The sequence below is a fragment of the Drosophila biarmipes genome, chromosome 2R (genome assembly GCF_025231255.1).
Source record: "Drosophila biarmipes strain raj3 chromosome 2R, RU_DBia_V1.1, whole genome shotgun sequence".
Classification (NCBI taxonomy): Eukaryota; Metazoa; Arthropoda; class Insecta; order Diptera; family Drosophilidae; genus Drosophila; species Drosophila biarmipes.
This window is the reverse complement of record NC_066615.1, coordinates 7,515,918-7,539,319: the sequence shown is the minus strand read 5'-3', so window position 1 is coordinate 7,539,319 and position 23,402 is coordinate 7,515,918. Positions and strand designations below refer to the sequence as shown.

The 23,402-nt window shown below is 42.8% G+C and overlaps 1 protein-coding gene across 5 annotated transcripts; it reads right to left on the bottom strand.

Moving 5' to 3' along the window:
* Positions 1-1,141: 1,141 nt before the first annotated feature.
* On the bottom strand, positions 1,142-22,124 carry LOC108026756 (uncharacterized). Of its 5 annotated transcripts, none has more exons than XM_017097889.3 (9): positions 21,799-22,124; positions 14,741-16,093; positions 13,479-13,620; positions 6,884-7,032; positions 6,661-6,818; positions 6,161-6,355; positions 2,559-2,606; positions 2,295-2,492; positions 1,142-1,815 (listed from the first exon to the last, which is right to left on the bottom strand). In XM_017097889.3, the coding sequence occupies exons 2-9, from the start codon at positions 14,784-14,786 to the stop codon at positions 1,204-1,206; spliced, it is 1,548 nt and encodes a 515-aa protein (XP_016953378.1). In that variant the 5' UTR covers positions 14,787-16,093; positions 21,799-22,124; the 3' UTR covers positions 1,142-1,203. The 5 variants fall into 5 exon arrangements, with proteins under 5 accessions (XP_016953378.1, XP_016953379.1, XP_016953380.1 ...); XM_017097890.3 differs by having other exon boundaries at positions 6,884-7,026; XM_017097891.3 differs by lacking the exon at positions 2,559-2,606.
* Between the last annotated feature and the right edge of the window lie 1,278 nt (positions 22,125-23,402).

Below are 23,402 nucleotides of genomic sequence, written 5' to 3'. Positions count from 1 at the left end.
GTTGTGGTGCCAACTGGAGGTTCCTATAGTAACGTTCCTACATGAACTTTTATAAATCCACCAATATATTAGCCTAACATCAGATACAATTCTTTGTATAGGGTACGGTTCGAGCTGCAGAAACACCTACACGGAGTACATGTAAGAATCTGGTTTTAAAAACACTCTGAAGTCATCCAGGGCACTTACTGGACGATAACTACATCTACTAAATATTTTGGTAACAGGATGCTTACGGCTAATTACGGACTAGTTTACAGTTTCAAACGTTTCGTTTTGGTCGTGGGTACAGTAGAGTGTCTGATATGCTAGCGAGTAACATTTGGACTATGTGATTTCATCATCTTAAGGTTAAAAGTTAAGTGTATAGCATGTGTCCGAATACCTCTAAGGCGCGAAACAGAGCCCGGCATGAATCTCAGAGTTCCTTACTTTTTTCGAAGCGAGTCTTTGGGTACATATCTAATGAGCTACTGAGCGTTTAGAAGTGTTGAAATAATTAATCTTTCTGGACCCTTTCCATTCTTGCGGGGCTCTGAATCGCACGTACTAGCACGTAATTTTACTGGGTGTATAAATATATATATAGTAAATCTATATAGATCGCGTGTATAACAGTTGTGGTGCCCAAGTGGTCTGACTTTTTGGCTATATGTATAGGAGAACAATTAAAGAGAATTGATTTACTTGTTTCAACAGCTAGGTGAGTCTACGAACTAGGTTAAACCAGAAATTCATCATCGTAATATTAAAGCCTGATAGTTTACTCATTTGTTGTTAAAGCTGATTTATCAGTTAGTAGGTATGTATACACACGTACACAATAATCGACTTAAAAAGTGCTACAGGATACCATTGTTCTCGTTTATAATGTACATATGTGTATACTTCAGTCGTTGTTGAATATACAAAGCTTTCCTTGCCTGGTGATGACCATTGGTACAATATCTTTTTGTTTCTATCCTATTACTACATCTCGTCCTTGCACTTTCCTTTAGCATCCTGCCTCCTAGAGCCTCTCACCGAAACACTTATTTGAGCAGCTGGCACACTTTCTCCATCACAACTCTCTCATCGTAGAACGTTAAAGAAGGATTTGGATTGGGTTTTGTCTGGGACTAGTGGGTTTGTAAGGGCTGTCCGGGATCCATGGGTCCAGTTGCCTTGAGCGCGAGCTTAGATAAATGTTTCGGCTGCCATTTGTTACAAGCACTCGGCCAGCGGTGGCTTCTCGATGGGCGGCGAGGGACCGGATACGGAAACCATTGGCACGGCACTGATCTTGGGCTTGATGATCTTGAGTCCCAGGCCCAGGTTCTTGGGGCTGCTGTGCGGCGAGGAGGAGGCGGTCGAGGATCGCTGGTGCACCAGGACCCGCGGCTTGGCCTCGATGGCGATGCTGGGCGAGGAGGAGGCCGACACGCTGGCCGTGGCCGTGGCACTGGCCAGGAGCGGCACATGGACCAGCTCCTCCACCGTCTCCGCCGAGTCCTGGGATTCGTGGACCACGGCCGCCGCATCGCTGTGGATGAGGGCCGCCGTGGACAACGTATCGCCCTCGTCGTCCTGCATGTAGGGTGGCGGTGCCTCCAGCGAAATGCTGCCCACAATCATGTTGGCCGTGGTTATGGCCGCCGATCGCGCCAGCAGACTAGTCACGGCCGTGGGCGACTGCTTGCCATCGTGGATGACCGGCAGCCGGAGCAGCTCTCCACCAGCGCCGCCGCACTCCTTCAGCTCGATGTCGTTGCTGTCCTGCGAGAGGTGCTGCTGCTTACAGGAGTCGTCGTCGGTGCGCCAGGGTCGCAGGCTCCTCTGTAAAATGGAGTGTTAAGATATTATTTATATTTTGGTTTTATTTTTCGGATGGTAAAAAATATATGCATGTGAAGTAAGCCATTGCCGACCCCATCATGTAGGATATTCTGTCTATTCGACCATTTCCTAAAAAGAAGCCTTCATAAAATTCTCAAAACATACTAGAACTATTAAAAAAGTTCACCAAAACAGGTCTTTAAAACTTAGATGTGCAGGAACAGCATACATATGAAAAAGATACTCCAAAGGTTAACAAGTCGAATCCTAAGCAGGTGTCGTATTGCCTTAAATGGTTATGATCACTTGAAAAATGCGTCTAATAACGCAAACAACTTAAAGATACTTTTATATTAATTAAAATTATTCTTTTTTTTCTTTTTCTTTTTTTTACTTTATAAATTTGTTATATGAATATATTGTTAGAAATGAAAACTCTATTATATTACTGTATAGACCCTTTGTAGGTGGGGACTCACCCGTCGACCGTTGTCCGTGATGTTCTCGGCGCTCTTGGCCTTCCTGCAGAGGACGCTCTGGGAGCCGTGGCGGCGCAGGAACTCGATGGAGTCGAAGCCGCGCCCCTCCGAGGACACGAATATGGCCGAGTTGATCCGGCTGCGGGTGCAGCGCTCCGAGATGGAGGTGGAGTGCTCCTCGGCCAGCATGTGGATGTGCTGCAATGGAAGGTGCGTTAGTAAGGATCTCCGCCTGCGTTGCCGCGTCCTCGGGCCATTGCTTACGCGACTATTGCAGTGCAACGGTGGGTGGGCACATTCACTGCTGTCGAACTGCGTTCCGCAACGGAGCAGAGTAATAGAGAGAGGGAAGAGAGATAGAAAGAGATAGAGAGGAGGCGGTAGAGCGGACAGTTCCGAGGGGATTCACACGCACAACACACAGGCCCGCTTAGAGGACCTCCCGCCAAAACAGGACCCACAACACGAACAGGAGCAAGCGAAAAGCGAGGACAATCTACCCGGCTACAAACCACTACTGGAGGACAGGACACGAAGCCGGGACTCAAGCGGATGCGGATTGCGATTTGTGTTTTTGCTGTGAGAGAAGTGAGCGGGTGCGGGCCATTTCCATCCTGCGGAGGAGGTAGCTGCAAGTTCTGTACAAGGTGATTAAGATTGATGGGTGAGAGGTGCGATTTGGTGCTCCGGCCTGCAATCTGAAGTGGACCCGGCAATCGAACGCAAACGGAACTCGAACTCCAAGCAAAACCAAGTGCACGGTGCTCCACAAGCGGCATCTGCATGTGCTGGGGGCCAGTGTTGGAGCTCCCTGCTCTCTTTGGGGGACAAAGTGGTGGTTCGAACTTTGGCGAGGGAACGGAGTGCCCCATTAGAAACAATTTAAGCCGGGGAAGGGCGTATGTTGCCTTCAATGATGATATAATTGAATCAATATCATTAAGTAAATAACAAAATAAGTGGAGTCGTACATAAGTTGTAAACATGATTTACAAATTTTTAATGGAAGATAAACAAAGTGAAATCGACGGTGAGTAAGTTAAATGATTTAATTGAACTATTAAAAGGAAAATATATAAAACAATAAAGGCAATGGTGAAAAGGTAGCCATTGAGGCTATCAGATAAAAACAGTATTGGTTAACATTTATCCATGGAAGAAAAACAAATAAATAAGTTAAATTAAAGGCATAATAAATAAAGAAAACAATTATTTGAAAAGCCTTATCTAAATTTCATTTATTTTCACTGTTTTTAACTGAAACTTAGTTTATAATAACATTTTATGCGACTAAGCATGCGGGCAACAGTTAGCACTTGTTTTAGAAAATAAAGAAAGAAACTTAGAATTCAACAAAAATGTTAAATCGAAAATTAACCACTTTTTTCAAAAAATAGTTTTAAATGACTAAGAAGATGTCAGTTTAAAGTTCGTTTAAAAACACTCATTCGACAAGTAAGCAAAGTCAAAACTCATTTAACATTTAAAAAAAATTACAAATTTTTTTATATTTTTTAGATGTATTTTCTACGAAAGCTAATATAATTAAAGAAGGCAAGTATAATTGCAATACTTCTCTACAAAGGTAAACATTGCGTATGAGTGAAAAATATAGCTCCTACTGGCACGCTAACATAGTTTGCCCTACATTAACTACTCAAAAAAGAGAAAAGAACATATCTAAAATAAAGTGTGTGAGGATGACTTCTTCCCTCGCCAAGGTGAACCACTGCGTTTTATCTTCGCTCCGCCCAACACTAGCTGGCTGACTTACGCTGGCCGGCTCGCTGTAGTTGCTGTGGTTGAGCACCGACGACTCGGTGTGGATGGTGTCGCTGGCCACCATGCTGTGGTACTTCTGCAGCTGGAGCTGCATGGTCGACGAGCCGCGGCTGTCGTGCGATCCCTCCCGCGACCGATCCGCGCAGGAGTACTGCCTCCGGTACTGGCGCCTCCTTCGCCCGGCACTGGCGGACGCGGCCGCATCCGTGGTGGTCCCCAGCTGGTGATCAGCGTATGCCAGCGCTCGAGGCGGCAACAGAGGCGGGCGAAAGTAGCTGGGGTCGTAGCTAAACTGCCGCCGGCGCCACTGGTCGTACTGCCTGTAGTGGCTAAACAGCCGGCGACGACGCAATATCAGCTGCTTCTTGGCCTCCAGCACCTCGTCCTCCTCGACAAAGGTGCGCTCCTGCGAGTTCTTGAGGATGCCGCGCTGCTGGGCGAACCTACGCTGCTTCATGGCGCCCGCCGCCTGCAGTGGCAGTATGCGGTGGACGGGCTCTTTCTCCCGCTGCTGCAGCAGCTGCTGATCCTCCTGATCCTTGTCCGGGACCTCGTCGCCCTCCACCTCGATGTTGTCGTCCACCCGCTCCGGGCTGTCCACGTTCTCCAGCACATTGGCGCCCACAATCGACTGATTATCGACGCTGGGGCCGCGGACATAGGTGTTCACCGGAGTGCCATGGCTATGGCCATGTCCGTGGCTGGACGCAGCACTCACTGCCGCCGAGGAGGCTTCGCGGTGCGCTGGTTGCTAGCTCTCCACATCCGCCTTGTGGAGCAGGGCAAACTGGCAGCCGCAGTCGCGCTCCAGCTCCCGCCGCGGGTACTGAAAGCAGCGGTCGAAGATACCGCAGCCCTCGCACCGCGGCAAGCACTGATTTGTGGGCCACAGACCAGCGATCGGAAGCAGGAGCAGGATCAGGAGCGGGAACAAGATCAGCAGGCGAGAGCGAAGTGAAAGTAGGGAACGTTTCGTCAGTGAGATCTCGGGAAAGCACCCACCTGAACAGCGAAGCTCAAAACCAAAACCGCTAAATGCATTAAAATACAGGCGAACTTCTCTAGCCACTAAGTGGCCAGTAAAATTGTGGATTTTAAATGATATAAAATGCAAAGGCTAAAAATGTCTTCTAACCAGAAGGGACTAGATTTGTTGAAATTGACAAGTGATTTTAGAAATGGTTCATATAAAAACCAAGTTTTGCAATAGCTTAATATGATCAATTTGATTTATTTATGTTTGTACTTAAGAAGAGTTCGACTGTATATCTATGGAATGTGGATAGTACGCGTTATAAATTAGAAGTGCTCTCATATGCATATCGCATCCTGAGCTCAATGAGTCTAGGTGGGATCGCTAGTTGACTCCGGCGGGCCGAAGATATCATACTCTTCAGAAGGGCCAAAGGACATGCCATAGATTGAATCTAGAGAGTATGCCCCGAGAACTAGTGCCATAAGCCTACGGAAAAGAAAGCTGAAATAGATGCAAAACTAGCAGGTGCTGTCTTAGTAAGCAAATCATAAGAATTAAAAGTCGAAAGGTCTGATTTCTACAGGGAAGAATTAATTTTTAGACCCCCACTTTATAATTCTCGAACGGACCACTGCGATTCTCTAGGGAAGTAGGAACTTCATTGATAGAAAAGCGTTTTCAATAAATTTCTAGAACAGAGCCATTCTCGGAAAAGCTTGGAACCGGTTATTCAGTCTTTATTTAAGGGGTTGGGCGGGGCTGTGCAAGGATTAAAAAGGAAACTGTGTTCAATAAGAGTCGAATATTTACTTGAATTGATGCATAGAAAAAAGCGAATAAATGCAAAGATATTTTTGTTTGTTTCGTATATAAGTAGTTGGAAGAATTTGTTGTTTTTGAATACCTTGACAAAGAAATCGGGGTGTAGGTTCTAAAAATGAAGCATAACAAAAACGAAACAGAGATAAGTTCCTTCGCGAAAATCCAAACGCTCAGCGCTCCGAGTAGTCCTAGAAACCCGCACAACCATCATCCCCACCTCCCCGACCGAAATCGGGACTGGGACTGGGATTGGTATTGGGATTGGGTCACCCTCTGCGGAACTCACCTGGTGCGAGTGCTGTCCGTTGCATCCGCTGGCACTGCAGACCCCCGTGCCCGGCACCTTCAGCTGCTCGTGCTTGTAGTCCGGCTGGTAGGGCAGCAGCATCCGGATCTTGCCCCACCGGTTGAAGAACAAGGCGATGGCCCCGGCCCAGACCATCAGCACGATCAGCACAATGCCGATCTCCACGCCTCGAATCTGCATGGGCAAAACAAAGATATGTAGGGTTATTCCTTCTCTTTACTTATAATTTATGTAGTTTACTGTGCGCAAAAAGTAATGTGAATTTATGTGTAGAAGTGAAATCTATATATTTTATCTTCTATGTTACTAAAAATCCTCGAAACATCTCTAATAATCCCTTTTTGGTAAAGCCATCAGCGCTTCTTCGAGTTTGCTCTTATCGTATTAAAGTTTTTCTTAAGTTCTAATTAGAAACTTTCACCCCTTTACTGTGTTTTAAAAAGAAACTTGTAAATCAATACTCAAAATTTAGGGCTTACAGTGGGCAGTTCCCTGGTTGTGCCATGCGTCAGGGTGTTGGTGGCCGTGGAGGTCACATCCTCGCCGAAGACGCTGGAGTTTGCGCTTCCGTTGCGAGCACCGTTGCTCCCGTAGATACCCGGCGGGAAGTCCTGCTGTGAGGTGTTCTTGGGCAGATCTTTGGGGGTGGAGACATCAAACGATGATGGGCATTTGTGAGAGCCGAATCCACGGGATACTCACCCAGCGTCCTGAACTTGATCTGCCCGCGACTGCGGTACTTCTTGCCCTGCCAGATGGCCGTCACAACGAGGGAGTACTGTGTGCTGGGCAGCAGGCGATCCAGGACAATGGCCTCGCTGCTGCCGGCGACGTCCTGTACAACCCTGTAACTTAAATTAATTCAATTACCACCCTCGAACGGCAGCTAAGGGGGAGTTGGGAGGTGTTTCGGGCGGACTGTGCAGTCGTGAGTGTGTGCGAGTGTGTGTGTGCTAATTGAACAAACTACAACGTTCCGGTCGTGAAATATGAGGCCGGTCCGTGTTGGTAATTACAGCATTGGCCAATATTTCACTTTGTCACTTTCTCGCAGCGCAGTTACCAAACATGTCCTAGATTTGCCAATTGAGCTCACATTACCCGCCAGCCACCAGCCCACCACCAGCGGCGCCAAGATCCTGATGGAAATCCTGTGGCGAGTGCGTGGGGCCGGAGAAGTGGCCCAGACTTCTGGCCTTTGTGCACCGGCTTCTATTACTGCGGCCACTGTAGCAACACTACAAGCGCCTGACAAATGATTCATTATTCATACATGTAACAAACACAGGCCCCCACAGACCCTCAGTCCCGCCCAATGGCCCCCAGTGGAACCGATGTCCAAACAGAAAGCAGAAGTGTCCCGCATTTCGCCAGCAGTCGAAGCAAAAGCACGCCGAGCAAGCAAACGTAAATGTTGAAAAAACAAAACACGGGTAAACAATGTCGGTTGGTCGCTGTAATAATGCTCTTCATGTGGAGCAATGCATTCCAGAAGTATTTGACACGATAATTACGAAGTTTTGCAAATAGCCCATTAAAATTGGTTAAAAAGAAGGTTTCTAAAGCCAGAAAATCATAGCTACAAATTTTAATTTAAAAATAAACTTGAAGTAAAGCCTAACCTTATTTTATGGGTTAAAGGAATTATGTTTTATTTGCATTAATCTACCTCACCTGCGTCAATAAGTGGCATACAAGCTAGTTACTGCTGATCTAATCAATATTCACATAATTAAACAACATTGTTCAGGGCCTCCTCGGGAAAGGGCGAAAGGCCTGTATATTTTATTTAATCATATCCGATTTAACAAGCGATATAAATCACTCCCAATAAGGTAGCTACTAACTAGAATCAAGTGGATAGAAAACCCAGAGATAGACACATGCGGTCCTGCATTAAAGTAAGACTGTACAGCAAACTGTAAAATCAAATACAAATCTTCGCTTTCATGGCTCTGAAAGCTGCCTTAAAAAGGTAGGGATAAGCGATGAAAAACACCTGGATTCCTGAGCTCTACCGACCTGCCAATTGATGCGCATTGAGGACATAAGCGGGCTTTCACGGCTCATTGTGAATTTACATCTGGCTGGTCGGCAAAAACTCTTCTCATTTCGCTCGCGCCGGCGGCTGAATAATTGATTAGCCACATGTGTCACATCCATTTACAGGCGGCCGATAGACCCGATTGGCCGTAGGGCAACTGGAATTGGGCCAACTTGGACAAACATGAGAAGTCCACCGGGCGATCCCATCCGATCCGCCATATGTGACGGCGCCAGGCGAAGTCTAAAGTTACGCCGTTAAAGTTTTTATCATGCGGTGACGCCCGGGGAAAATCAAATTTAATGCCGCTTTCTCGCCCCGCTTTTCCGACTCTTTGGCATTAAATCCAGCAAGGAAGCCGCTTATTATACACAATTTAAGCTCACGCCACGGCTCCAATTTAGGGGTATTTTTCTGGGTGGATCCCTTGCCCTTTTCGACTGGCCATAAGAAATGCAAGCGAATTTCCGCGCGGTGGTAGGAAGGAAGTTTCTAATTTTCTCGCCGCTTTTCCTCTCTCTTTACGGCCTGATTGGGGGCTCTGAGTCATTTGATATTCAGAAATATGGTCGGATATGCAATTCGGTGGGCTTTTCCTTTCTACTTTTTTAATGTCCCCTTTTGTGGCCTTATCCGGTTCGCTCCGGCCTGATAAATAAACAATTAGCTTGCAGGGCAGCAGCAACTTTCGCATTCGTTACTCAAACTTCGCAAAATGCATACAATATGTCATACAAAATATACAAATGTGTACTCGCACGACAGCCAGCCAACCGGGGTTTCTGGCTTAGTTAATAACTTATGACGTCCATGGGCTTTACTTTCAGCCAGCCCGTGTTCCCCCGGATGTAAGTAACATTTTTGTTTGCTCGACAGCCAGGAGCCTCGTGACAATCGTTCTGCCTTCCCATTTGCATTAGTTAAGAATTCAATTAAAAATACGCATACGCCCCATTGGACAGGGCATCAATGTTCGATGAGCGATGGATAACTTCCAAGGAAAAACCGAGTGTAAACACTCGAATTCCTCGGCGAAAGCACAGAGCATGCTTATTTGTCGAGAGTATGCCTTATATGAAATACGAGTATACAAATCAGGTTTGCGATATGCTCGCCCTATGCTCTCGGTTCGATTTTCATTTGCTGTTACTGCGGCCTGTGCACTTTTATGGCTTGTACTGGAAAATTTATGTCGTCATCGCAGAGAACAGAGAACGACACTCAGCCCAGCTGGAGGCACTCACAAATCTCATCCGCTTAGCCATTACACAGCAACTGTGGCTATATATACCCTTCGGACGGGCCTTGACATTTCAGTTTTAATAATGTCAAATTGGCTCTTAAACGCAGATAACAATAATAAATAAAATCTAGAACAGGGCAGCCTATTGATCGGGGCTTCCCGACTCTCCGCCGTCGACCTCCTTGTCAGAATGAGCACATGTCCTGCGCCCCGCCCCTTTTTACGCCTCTCGCCACTGGGACAGTAATTGTTATTAATTATTATTGTTATTGATGGTGCTTGACATGCTTGGACGTATCGGACTCCATCCCCCACAAAGCCACTCATTGTTCGTCAAGAATTTCATAAATCCACTTAGCAATTTGGAGCATGCATGGTGCAGTGAGAGAAAGTACTGGGGCTATCAGAAAAAATGTGTACCAAATGTTGTTTTATTTATATTTTAGTCATTCCCCTTCGAACATTTGTTTGGAGAGTAGGTACTCCTTAAAAAAGTTTAAACATCTTATTAGAAAGCAAGTTAAGAAGTTTCGAATAGCACTAGCGTAACAATTTTGGAAAACCACTATATATGTATGGATAAATTATGTATTCTACTATTAAATACATAGTTCTACATTTTTTATTCGGATTAAAACAGTTAAAATAATTAAAGTCAGACGTTACAATCAATAAAGTAAACATCTCTTTTTATTTTTTATTTAAGCATAAAACATTTTAAACATTTTTCTAATGAAATAATTATTATTTAGACATACTTAAATTAAAAACCAACAATAATTTTACAAATAAGGATAGGCCTATAAAGCCGTAGAAATTCTCCCAGTGCACGGTCATGTGCACACCGCCGTGTGCTTGGCCATATCTGTGTACCTGTCTGAAACGTCTAGGACAAAAGTCTATCCACTCGGGGAGCTCGAGCCCAAGGCGAGGCGCAGGCTAATGCCTAAGCCAAAGCCCGAGCCCACTCAACGTGTCTATGTACAGATCATACATTATTCACGGGCACAATTTACTCGAAAAACGGCAGGAAGACAGAGCCCAGGGAAACCCAGGCCCAACCGCCAACCGCCCACCATAATGACTGGCAGTCGGAAGTATGTAATACAACAAAAATCGATAGGAAAGTAACACAAAAATTAAAAACAAACTGACTAATAAATAATGACCAAGCGAACGAAGCAACTACCGAAATAAGAAGAACACCACGAGCCGGGGTCCAAGCTTTGTAATAAAATTTTTGACATAGGCGTGAACTTTATAGAACTGCGGGGCAGGAGTGGGCTTAGCATTGGAATGGCGGGCAGTAAAAGACAAAACACGCTCATGCAGCCAAGAGCCCACGGAAAGCGGCCAACACACACACACACTCACGCAACAAGGGCCATTAAATTGAAAAAGGAGAAAAAGCACCTTGGCCAACAGTCGGCAGCGGACTGCAGTCAAAAGGCAGAAAAGCACAAAGCCGAGCACTTAACTTATTACACGGACGGCATTCCATTTCAGCGCGAACGGGCCAACAGACCCGACCACTTGGACTTGACTTGGCCAACACGGAGCGGAAGTGCTTAGTTTGTTGGCGAAATATGCAAGCCATGCGGCCCATCCAGGCACACTGCGAAACATGCATTCTAAGGTTGCATCAAAAGAAGGGATTTACTTTCAGCCGAATTTTGAAATAAACTAACATGAAAATGTTAAAGAAATATTTATGAACTTCACTAATCGAATTGGGAGTGCCACTGAAATCTCTGGGTTCTGAAATTACATTTAAATGTAGTTTTTAAAAGTATGCAATGACAGTCGTCTTTCTGAGTGAATCATTGTACTCGTGAGTTGAAAATATATTGTTGCATACTTTTAGACAGCGTGAAATTTAAAAATATTTTCTAATTCCTATGATTTCAATGGCACTGTTGGATAATACTAGGAATTACAGTAATAGTTTTTAAAAAGATTATTTTTGAGAAAGGGAACTGTAAAAACCTTTCCCAACCGAATTACAACTTTATTTTATTAAGAAAATGTATTAAAATAATAAATGCTATAACTAGAGTGAAACAGTAATAGCATCTAACGCAATTGGTAGTTAGGTCTTTTGGGTGGATAAAGGAATTAACGTCTTTAAAAGACAAGCAATAACAGAAAGTTAAAGGCTTACATATTTGTTTCCAGTGTGCGGGGCAGTGGCTGCTCTTCCGGTTGCCACGCAGCCAACACGGCGATGAGAAATAGCAATCAGCGGGGATGGGACGTGTGGAGGTGGCAATGCAAATGGGGCTGCTAAGATGGTGTATTGCAGGCAAGACAGCTGCAGCTGGTCTGCATTATTTCGGTAAATCATCAAGAATATTGCCAAGAGAGTTAACCGAAACTGGCACGGTCGCAAAGTCCCTGACATATGTGTGCACATGAGCACACGAGCTGTGAGTATGGCTGGAATGCCAAGCCCTATATACAGGCAAACTTGGCCAACTCGAACTTTTCTCAGCTCGAGTTCTTCGGAAATCGAACCTAATTGAGTGGCAATAACGTTCAACATTCTTAAACTTTCCAACTACCTTATGGTGGCTGCTTCCTTATGGTAAATGGCTTTATGCTCCCGTTGTAAAATTGGTAAATAAATTATAATTTTTTATTAGAAGGGATTTCCAGTCACTGCATCTATTTTAAAGTTTTCAAGAAACACTAATCCCTGTTTGTATCTAAACTAAACTTTGTAAACTAAAATTGGAATTGCAGTAAAATGTAATGTAAACTTCATTGAAACCAATTTAAAAAGTATAAAAACATATTCGTGTTTTCAGAACTTTAATTTGTATTTCCATTGCAAATATATCTCAGAAAATGGTTTGTAACAAGGTCCGCTTGAAAACTATAATTTCATTTTGTTGCCAATCTGGATACAGAAAATGGCTAACCGAGCACTCAATCTCTTTGGGTTTTAAATATGAGATTTTAGGAATATATAAAAGTTCCTGTAAGCATAATTTGAATTTCTTATTGGGCAGCTGGTGGTTCGAGTTGGGGAAACTGGGCTGTAATTCCAGGGAACTCGGCTTTGTGTGCTTTGTGTACCAAACTCGCATTTTCGCCTTTGTTTTAAATAACTTGACTACAAGTACACGCGGCTTTTGTTTTTCTTTTGGCCTGCACTCGCGGTCAATTTGGCCTCAAGTTTCCCGTTTTCGTGTTGTGGGGGCTTTCCCGCCCACTCCCCTGGTTTACTTCAACTTGGCCCGCTATTTAGCTCATGGCCAAGTTCCGGGCCTCAAACGGGCGCACACCCACAGTGCGCGCAGACAGTGCTCTTGACTGACCGTTGCCACGCCCCCGGCCCATCGACGCCCCAGCCCCTGGGTTTTTGACCCCCACCCACTCGGGGGCCGTCAGCTGCAGGCAGAGTTCTTTCTGCTCTTCCCTTGTGTTCTGCATAAATGCAATTGCAATTGCTTTACACGCGGGGAAAGTCCGGTAATTTAGCCGGGGCTGATTTTTACCTATACATCTTCTTTTGAGCTGCTACAAAGGGCTCTGTAGATTTAATGTTAATAATCATCAGAACGGTTTAAGAAGTGTGTTGGATTTACCAAGCTTCTGTTTTCTGTTCTGGGTAACTTCGTCTGCTTTAATGTCTTAATATTCTTTCTGTTTGTATGAGTCTGATAAGGCAAATGATATATAATATAATGATTATAAAATGGGCACATACACTTTTGTTCACAACAAATATTTGATACCTAAATAAACATCAATCAAGTAGAAGTATGAAAACATTATGTACCTATAGCATATATAATTATTTCTGCGCAGCTATAGCCCCGAACTTAGTAATATGAGAAAGCCCAATGACACTTCCACACGGGTTTTCTCGCCGTGCACTCGATACCCCCGAACCTCGGATACCCCCTGCAGACCCGTCAGTCGAATGGTAAGTAAGTGTGCTTTGCCGTCATTTAGTCAGTCAAGTGGCCGGCGGATTGAGTTCTAGCTTTGTTAGTGGTACCTACCTGTCATCCGTCGGCTTGTACGTCACGATGTACTTCTCGATGGGATGTGCCTTCAGATCGATTTGCGTCTGCCACGACACTCGGACCGCCGTGGGCGTCAGGAACGTAACGGTTATGTTCTCCGGCGTAGCCGGAATGGTGCCTATTATAACGATAATTGCTTGTTATTATGCTATTATCCTGTAAGCGCTTGCGGTATATGTATTATACATTGTAATTCATGGGCACTAGCCAAGTTTATTGGTCTGGGGGATTAAAGGATTTGGCTTGGCCGTACCGTAAGGACGTCAGCCCCTCAGTTGTGTCATAAAATTCGGAGCTTTGCGGATTTTCTTGCAGATTTCTCGACCCTCAAAGAAGAATACCACTGATTTAGCTGTCAATCTGTTATCAATTGATCAGATGGAGGTGTATTTTTAATTTAATATATAACAATCTATCATTTACCTATTATATTTGCTTTTTAAACTAAAATGATTTATACAGTTGACCTTCTGTTGATTTTCGTTTAGATAAACCACATTTCTTATCTAATACAACATATAACATACTTTTAAACATTATTTGGGGGAGAATTTTTTCTTTAAAGCAAATACTAACAAGCCTTGACCCCTCCTTAAAGAAAATTGTTTTCATTGAAATGAAAATATTAAGAATTGCTATCTGCGTCGAGAACATAATGTTGATTAATGCTTTTATTTGCCTTGACGTATGGCCTAAATTCATTTCCACCATTAAGTGGCGGAATTTATTTATGGCAAATGAATATTTAATTTTCATTGGCCAAGCTGTATCAATAAATTGCGGCGTGAGAAAGTAAGGCACTTAAGGCACTTCCTTTGAAAGGAAGATAAAGATAGAAAGCAACAAAGAAATATGAGATTTATGAGGACATCTTGAAGTATTACATTCTAGACAGGTTCTAGCCCAGTAGGCTATCTAATCGTGTGACCTGTTTTGCTAGTCGCTCTTGCTCCTTACCTAAGGATTATTTATATTTTGTAGACATATCTAAATATAAACTCAAGCTAGAGGGGTTGTCTAGCTGTTCGGCACTCGACAAAATTCGTAAAGTGTGCGCGAACCAGCCGAAAAGTAAAACTATGGATGAAGCCCCTCCTGAGTTCGGGTAAAAAACTATTGTTATTGGCAACAGTTTGAACTGCTTAAGGTGGCAAAGGGCCCTACAGTGTTGCTCCAAATTATTACGACTGTGGGGCTTGGGAACCCTAAATTCTGGAACTCGGGACATGGGTACTTACCCGCTAGGCAAGCGTTGACGAACAGCACAACTATGAACACAAACATGCTTTCGAATGGACCCGGTTGCCTTTGCTGGATGTCGTTGCCTTTGTTGTCTTAGCCGCTTTGTTGCTGCTTTTCTATTTTCCTCGGTTTTCCCTATGGGTGCTTTTCCTCTTTGCTACGCTTTCCACTTGGCCTGTTCGTTGCAGCTTTAGTTGTGCCCTCTTTGGTTGTTTAACATAATCTAACTAAACTAAAATCAGTCTTGCTTTTGATCCCGCACTCCCTCGTCTTGTTCTTGTGTACTTCCCCTGATCAGTTCTCGAATCTTCAATTGTGCAGATGCAGATGCTCCGCTCGTTTCGTTGGCTCCCTGCTAATTGACTTTGTCAATGACATTTGCATTAAATTTCGCCCGAATGGGTGGAGATGTATAGCTGTGTCCTTGTGCTGGACGGCAGGAGGAGGAGGAATTTATGCGTGTATATTTTTATAACACATTTTTATGGGGCTCCGTGTGCGCCCGTCTCTGCGGTGTCTCCCGTTTGAATCGTCATCGAATTGAATCGCATTTGATGAACGCTCCGATAGTATGGTGTATTGATATACTATAAGTCGGGGGTCCCGATGGTGGTTCGGGGGAAACGGGGAAATTGGGGAAAACGGGTTGGCTGGGGAGGCGGGGCAACAGTTTTTCCGTTTCGTGCTCGCCTCTGCTCAACTGGGGAATTATTCACATTGCGTTCACTTTTTGTTTTTATTTTATTCGTATTTGTATTTGTATTTTGTTTCGACTTCTCTGCGGCTTTGTGTTATTATTCTTTGCTGTTCATTGCTTTTTGGTGTTTCCCGCTTGCTTGGCCCTATAAAAATCAATAAAAAGCGACTTTTTGTCTGACAGCCGTTGATTTGGATGGCAGCCCAAGTGAGTTTTTGTTACTGCTTCCTTTCTCTGTGTTGTTTTCTATTGAGGTTTCAATTTGGGCTCGGGAATGGGTCTTGAGCTCTGTTGCTTTTCGACAATCGAAGGGTAGGTTTCGGGGCCCCAGGCCGAACTATGTACCAAGTGAATCGAAGGAGAGGTCCTCCAAGGCGACCGCCTGCCACCTGTCGTCGCCTATCCTTGGGTCCTTTGTAACTCCTGCGGCTTCCTGCTGTCGCTGTTACTTAGTTGGGTACATTTCGTATTTTGTTAACAATTTTGGCATAATTGCCAAAGCACTTAGGCCGCATTTTACGCCACCGTTGCTCTTTCCCCTTAGCGATTCTCTGTGTTTTGATTTCGGTGTTTGCCTTTCTCGGTGGGGCTTGCGGCATGCGGTTAATTATGGGCCAGTGTTTTTTGTTTCGGTTTTTTGGCTGAGAGGAGGCTGCAATAAATCAGAATGGCATTAATGGCCTGCGGCAAAATATGCGCATATATTTGTGCAAAAACTATAATGTGTGTGTGTGCAACATTAATTATAATGAGCTGTGTTCTCAACTCAATCACAATTAAGCGAGCACGGCTCATTCGTTATTCATTAGCAGGATCGAAGCGAAAGAAAGCAGACACGAGGCGAAAGCCAATTACATTATGTGCTGCATACTTTCTGGGGCCGGGCTTTCGGTTTTAATTGGCATTGCGCATACGCCGTGTGGGGCGAGCTTACCCGAAATACACACCCGAAACTAACCCCGCCTAACAAGTGTTGTGTGCCATGCATAATGCCATATCCCATATTCAATCCATGCCTCATCTGCAGCAGACAATTCAATTTGCGGATTGCCCCGATCATGCGTGTGTGTTTTGTGGGAATTTTCCCTTTGTGTTTTAGGATTTTCGATTAGCATGCACGACTGGAAACTATGTGGTTAACATGTGCGGTCCGTGTTTTGGCCAGCTTTGCCCTGCCATCCTCAAATAGTTTTCAACCTGTTGGCGGTGCTGCCTTTTTTAACTCGTTTATTGGCCTCGTTTGCGCTGATTTTGCGCTTTTCACGCAAGTAAACCAATAACATGCTGCAACATTTTCTTTTATTGGCGCTCTAAAGAATTACGGCACACCGAGGACCTTTACAGAACTCACTTTTCGGAAAACCAATTGAGAGAATTGCCATCAAACGTCTGTGACAAAAAAGGTCCAATGTTTTATGGCCAACTTTGAAAAGAAAATGTCCTGAGGGGACCTGCATTTGATGGGGGCTACAAATCTGTGCCATTACTTTAAACGTGTTGATTATGATCGAATGGGCGACATAAAAGTTGGCCGAAGTTTCACTTCTCCAACGAACTGGCATTATTAAATTCTTGTAAGTATTACCAAACAAAAAGTGCAAAGCCCAGGGGCCTAGGGCATTTAAAGGCGTTAAAACTTGACTTTGTTTGCCATGTCCCGGGGTATTAGCACTAGTGACTGATAATCTTTTAATACATCAAATTGCTCTCCAGTCCCATTCACCTTCTGACCTTATGCAAGAGTAGTGAGCCCTTGCACTTAGGTAAATAACTCTAGTTAGCAGCTGTCATTGCCCAGAGATAAGTGGGATTACTCTGACTGCCAGGACACTCTTATCCACATCTTGAAGTCTGAAACCGGCCACGCCCACCGCTTTCACTTCCGCCCCCTGACCGGCGAGTGCCAACCGCTCGATACTCATTAAATTTATGCATTTATGTCTCATTTTTGTCGGTTGAAAGACCCCTAAAAGTTTTATGAACTTTTGGCATACACTTCGGCATGCTTGAGGCTTTCGGGGCAGGAGCCAAGATAGCAGCAGCCATGAGAGAATGTGTAGTGAGTGAGCACACGCTTTGCAATTTAAATGATAATTTTTGAACGCAAAACGAAGTAAATAAGGAATTAAATTTAAAAATTCCAAAGGGGAGTATTTCATTTGAGGGCGGAATAATAAAAGTGAAAGTATGACGCATGGTGGAAAGATATAGGGGTAAAGCCAACACAGCTGCACGAAAGGGACATGACAGCTTTTGGAATAAGAAATTAAATTTAAAATATTTCAAAAGGAAAGAATTTCATTAAAGCGGTGAAATAAAAAGCAGGCAAAGAGAGATGACATATGCTTAAATATTTAAGGGGATTTTAATGGAACAGGCGAATGTGAAAAAATTCAAAAACATATGACAGCATTTCAATTAATAAAAATTTTGCAATTGATAAAAACCATAATAAAAGTCGAGTAAAATTATAGAGATAAATAAAGGTATAAACTACATACACAAACACACTTTTCAAAAAACATTTTAAAATTATTATTTTAACTATTAATATATTAATTATTAATATATAAAAATTTAAAAGGTAATTTAGTAGAAATCGTAAAATAGTTTTTAGAGGGCTAAAATAAAATCTTGAAAAGACAATTTAAAATAAAGTTTACATTTTTAATAAAGTATATTTCCATTTAAAAATAATTTTTATTGTTTGCATAACTATAAGCAATCTAATAAAAGTAAGTCAATTTAAGAACAAACAAAAATAAAAGTATCTAAGTAAATCTGGCGAAGCTCTTCCAGATACTCATACAAAGCCAATTTGAAGTAAAGTTTAGAAATTCAAATAGAAAGTTTTTAATTGACCGGGGGAATAATAAAACGGGGTGACGCATGGTCGGCGGACAGACACAGGTGGGTGGGAAAGTGAGCTCGGAAAATGAACGGTGTGAAAATTAGGGAGCGAGTGGTGCATGCATTCCCGCAGTGGCAAATAAGTAGGTGAAAGCAGTTATCGTAAAATGAAAATGGCGGCTAGTACGGGCTGTCGCCTTCGCTTTCGCCAGCGCTCTTAATTATAGCGACGTCACATGCACACAGGCGCACCACTTTCTCCCCCACACAAGCGCACGGGCAAACAACGCGCACGCACACAGGCACACACTCCCGGCTTCAGTTGATAATTTTGTCGCTTTTTGTTATTTTCATACTGCATACACTGCGGCGCGGAGACTTTCCCCTGGCATTTGGCGGCACTGTTTGGCTTAGCCGCCAACTGGCGGACTCTCGACTGTCAGCCGGGCGGACAATAAATCAATCAGCTGTGCCAACATCAAATTCCTGCGCAGACAATGCTCCCTGCCATATATTCCAGCATATTGGTTTTCGCGTGTGGCGCGCTGTGTGAGCGCTATTAACAAAAAGGTCAACTTAGCCGCTACAATTGAAGCCGAAGCCCGAAAGCCAAAAGCGGCGAAAGGGAGAAAGGCGGGGAAAGCGGGGAAAGGCTTATGTGCTGCGCTCAGGCTTTTACACCGGTGCACACTGCTCGAAAGACAGCATACAGGACTGGAACTAATGATGTAGCAGGTGGGCCAACACGGCGTATGAGTAATATCTGAGTCCCTACCGAAGTTAGGATGAAGTGATTTGTATCTTTATAAAGACTGGCTATAAATAATTTTATGTATTTCGTAGATATGAAACAGTAAAAACGAATTTGATTAAGCAAAATGCTTTTGAAAGCCCGCTATCAACAAGATTAAAAGGCCAAGGTTCAATGTCTAGAAATAAAATAAATAATTTGGGCCTTTTAGGATGCAAAAACCAAGCAGTTAAATAAATAAGTTAAAGAGTTGATATTATCTACCCCTTTTTTCATTGTATCTAGAAAATATGTGTCATTTTTGTAAGCTTCAACCAATATATTCTTCGATACCAACAACTTTTAATGACCAAAGTTTAAAGCTTAGAAATAAAGCAATAAATAATGGTTATCTATTAAATAACAAAAAATGAAACTGTAATATATAAATATGGTTAAACAAAACGATATGATAGAGATGATATAATCAAACTTATTCTTCTTCATTGCACGTATAAAAAGTTTTCAGAAAATTAAATTAAAAAAGATTAGATACATGTAAAGTAGTTGGAAATAAATCGCAACACACTGTGCATCTTTCAGAGAACCAATAATTTCGCACAGTGTACAGTATGTATTTCTGTATGTGTGAGTGCGGTGTGTATGTGTACAACGTTGTAAAGAGAAAGAGAAGGCGAAAGAATGGGAGGGCCCATGCTATTATGTCCTGGCTGTAAAACAAAAAAGGAAAGGCTAGAGAAAATAAGGGAAAACACTTGACTCCAATTTCGGCGAGATTTTCCGCAACTCGGCTGAAGAAAGGGCCATGATGAGAGGGGAAAAAAGCGGAAGCAGGAATGCACGCTGCCAAGGAAGATGATAAAAAATTAAGCGCGAAATGGTAGGCCAAAGTTGGCTTTAATTGAGTACTACTTTCAGCTTAAAGCTCGCGCGGATGGGAGCTGATAAAAAAATAATTGCAAGAATGAACGTTTAACTGGCAAATTTATCTGTGTCCCATAGATGCATAGAGAACTTGTTAAGAAACAAAAACAAAGTTTCATTCAATTATACTGGGTCCGGTAAACTTTTAAACAATATATACAATAACGAAAAGTATTACTTATTTCACAGTCCTTCAACCGCTTTGTTTTTACGCCTTTGTAATTATATTTCCTTTTAATAAAAATGGGTTACTTTAAAATAGATACATATACAAAAAGTTAATTCAAAAGCAGAATAATTTCTAGGAATTAATGCTTTGCTAGCACTTTTCAAATTGGGATTCAAAAACATAATGGTAATGTACTATTTATTATTTCTTGTATTTACTTTTTAAAATTATAGTTTCTAAGTACCCACTTGAGCTAATTAAATATAAATATATGGAGATCGAATGATTGGAGGGTAAGTTTTTACGAACTTTTAGATAGATTTATATACAGTTTTGATTTTCTACCGCGCTCTTCATTTTAATGAATATTCTCATTCATTTACAAATTCATCTACCATTTTGTTTATTTACCAATCGCCTAATGAGCACAAACAACTCTCAGCGATGAAGAAATTTCCATTTTTAATCGGTCAAAACTCTGCGGCATTTCGCCGACTTCGGGCAGGTCCAAAAATACCACACTAGCACATATAGAATCGGGTGCATATACCCGGTCTAGATACACTGCCACATGGTGGGGCAATGCACGCAATGCGGCTACTGTGGTTGCGACGGATTTAAATTTAAAATGAACATTGCGCTTTCCGGGCGTTTTGCCGCCGATCCGATTTTCATTTTCATTTGACCTGTTCTAGTTGCGGTGAGTGTGCGGATGTATATCTACATGTTTATGGCTGCGTGTGTGCACTGCCCCGTGGGATTCTTTGTTGGAAAACGATTTGTTTATAATAACGTACTACGTGCGACTCGCTTCGCCTCGAATGCCCAGATGAAACGGGGAAATTGAGAAATGAAAGATGAAAAAGATTTACGACGGTGCAAGGGCGGCGAATTAACCCACACAAAATTCAAAAACACCCAGGTTAATTGTAAATTCGTTGCTTGTTTTCGCAAACAAACGGAACAGGAGCATTAAAATTACTTTTTAATTGCCACAGCTGTGCTGCTTTTCAGGTTGAGGTGAGCAGGCAGGGCTGACAGAGTCCATTAGGCCATTTTCCATTTCATTTCATTTGCGTTTTCATCTCACTTTTCCGCTTTTGGTTTTCGCAATTTAATTGGCTTAAAACTCGGCGGCGTTCTTGAGAAAAGCCGCAAAGGACTCGGGACTTCTCGCAGTTAATTGAGCTAGTGTCACAGTGAAAAGCAAACTTTATACACAGAAAGTATATTCACAGAACAAAATTATTTTTATATTTCAAAGAACAAAAATATACTCTTTTCAAAATTAATTATAGGACCGACCAATTGATTTTTTTTGTAAATTTATTCCAAACAATTACACGACATAAAAATGAATCAATGAAAAGAAAAGGGTTTTCTACCTCAGTGTTACAAAATTAAAGCCATGTCCGTAATTTAAAGTGTTTGAATTACGCTTAAAGAAGCTTTTTTGAGTTTCTAGTAAATAATGAAATAAATTAAATTGAATTAACAGATCAACTTATTTTATAAAAAACCAAACATTTTTTCTGCGTGTAAAGACAAAAGTTTTAACAGCTCGCGGCGCACTCAAAAATCCCAAAAACACACACGCTATCCAGCTCTCAGAGGTTGTATAGTTGTACACTGACACACAATTTACAAGTGGGATTTTATTTACTTTTTGCCGTCGGACTCTGGTTAACCGGCTCAGCCACCTGCTAGTGACACGCCTCTCCGGCTCGCAGCCTCCTCCGTCCCTCCGGGTCCTGGATTTGCTCTGAATCGGAGTGGCCCAAACCCTATCCTGATCCCAACAATCAGAGCTGGAACCGCGTGCATCCACTGATAACGCCGAAAACAAACACTTCACTGCGCTCAGTTGCCAGTCGTCAGTTGTCTGCCTTCGGTTCTCTGCCCGATAAACTGCGCTGTGTAGCCACTGCCTTTCCACTTCCACTTCCACTTCCGTTTCCGGTTTCCGGTTTCCGTTTGCTCGTTGTGCTGCGGCCGACGCGAAAACTACTACTGAAATGGACATTCCGAAATGAAAACGAAACTGAGCCGAAATGCCGAGAGAGAAAGCTTTCCGTGGCAGCGAAGCACGGAGCGGAAATGCACATTCAGCTACTTTACAGCTACATCGGAGGAGTAATTATGAACCTATTTAATTATTAATTAAACACATCACAAATTATTTAAAATTTTTTAACTTAGTCGGTATTATATTATTATTATAAACAGTTTGCTTTAAAGCATTTATAAAATGTTAACCAATGTTAAGAATAACACTTACCACAGCACAAGAGGCAGCGAAACGAAAATTTCTAAACCAAAATGAAGGAATGAACTTTTCATTTACCTTGCCTTGTTGAGTAAGGTGCGTATCAAGCTTATATTTAGTACAGTACATAGTACAGTTTAATTTTATTTTTTAATATTTTAAATCAATTGACGGTCTTTATTTAAAGAGTCGATATTGTGTTGATATAATAATTGATTTTAAATAAATATATACATATATTTACAAAAGTATTACATTATTTTTTAATTAGAAGTTTTGGAGGTACTTGGGCTTGGACCCACACTTATCTCCTCTGAAACTTATTACATTTTTGTGAGCGCTTAAACTGATACAATTTATTTGAGAAAGAATAATATCTGGTTTCTACAACGTACCAGCAAGCTCCTTCAACATCTCATAAGCCGGTGCTCCAATTAAATATTTTATACGCAATAAAATGGTGTTGTCTGAAAAGAGAACCATTAATCAAGACGTTCCCCCTTCCGAGAAATTCCCCAACGGGCCTACCCTCAGACGATTTTCGGCATCTCCAACTTGTAGGATTGTGGACACAAAAGCTTTGCCCGCTGTAAGAGTGCTCGAGTTGAAGAGAGGCCGAGCAGCTTTCCTTTAACTAACAATTCCTTGCGTTAGGTCGTGTTCACTGTGCCAGGGAGACGATGGCCGCTTACTATTTGGGGGATTTTGTGGGATGGTCCAATATTTGGGGACCTAACTGACTGACTGACTGACTGAGTGGCTGACTGGCAGAATGACAGACAGACCCATATTCAGCGAAAAGCGCATTGGCAGAGTTCAAGTGCGGCGGTGCGGCATTTGTTATTGTTGGCCAGGAAACGAGCGCCAATTTCGGCGGAAATTTCAATGTTGTTTTAGCCAAGCGCTTAGCTTTCGCCACTCCCACTCTCCCCATTCCCTTGTCATCCGAGGGCTTGAATTAAAAGCATACTTAGCGGCGTTTAATTACTTATTCATGGTGG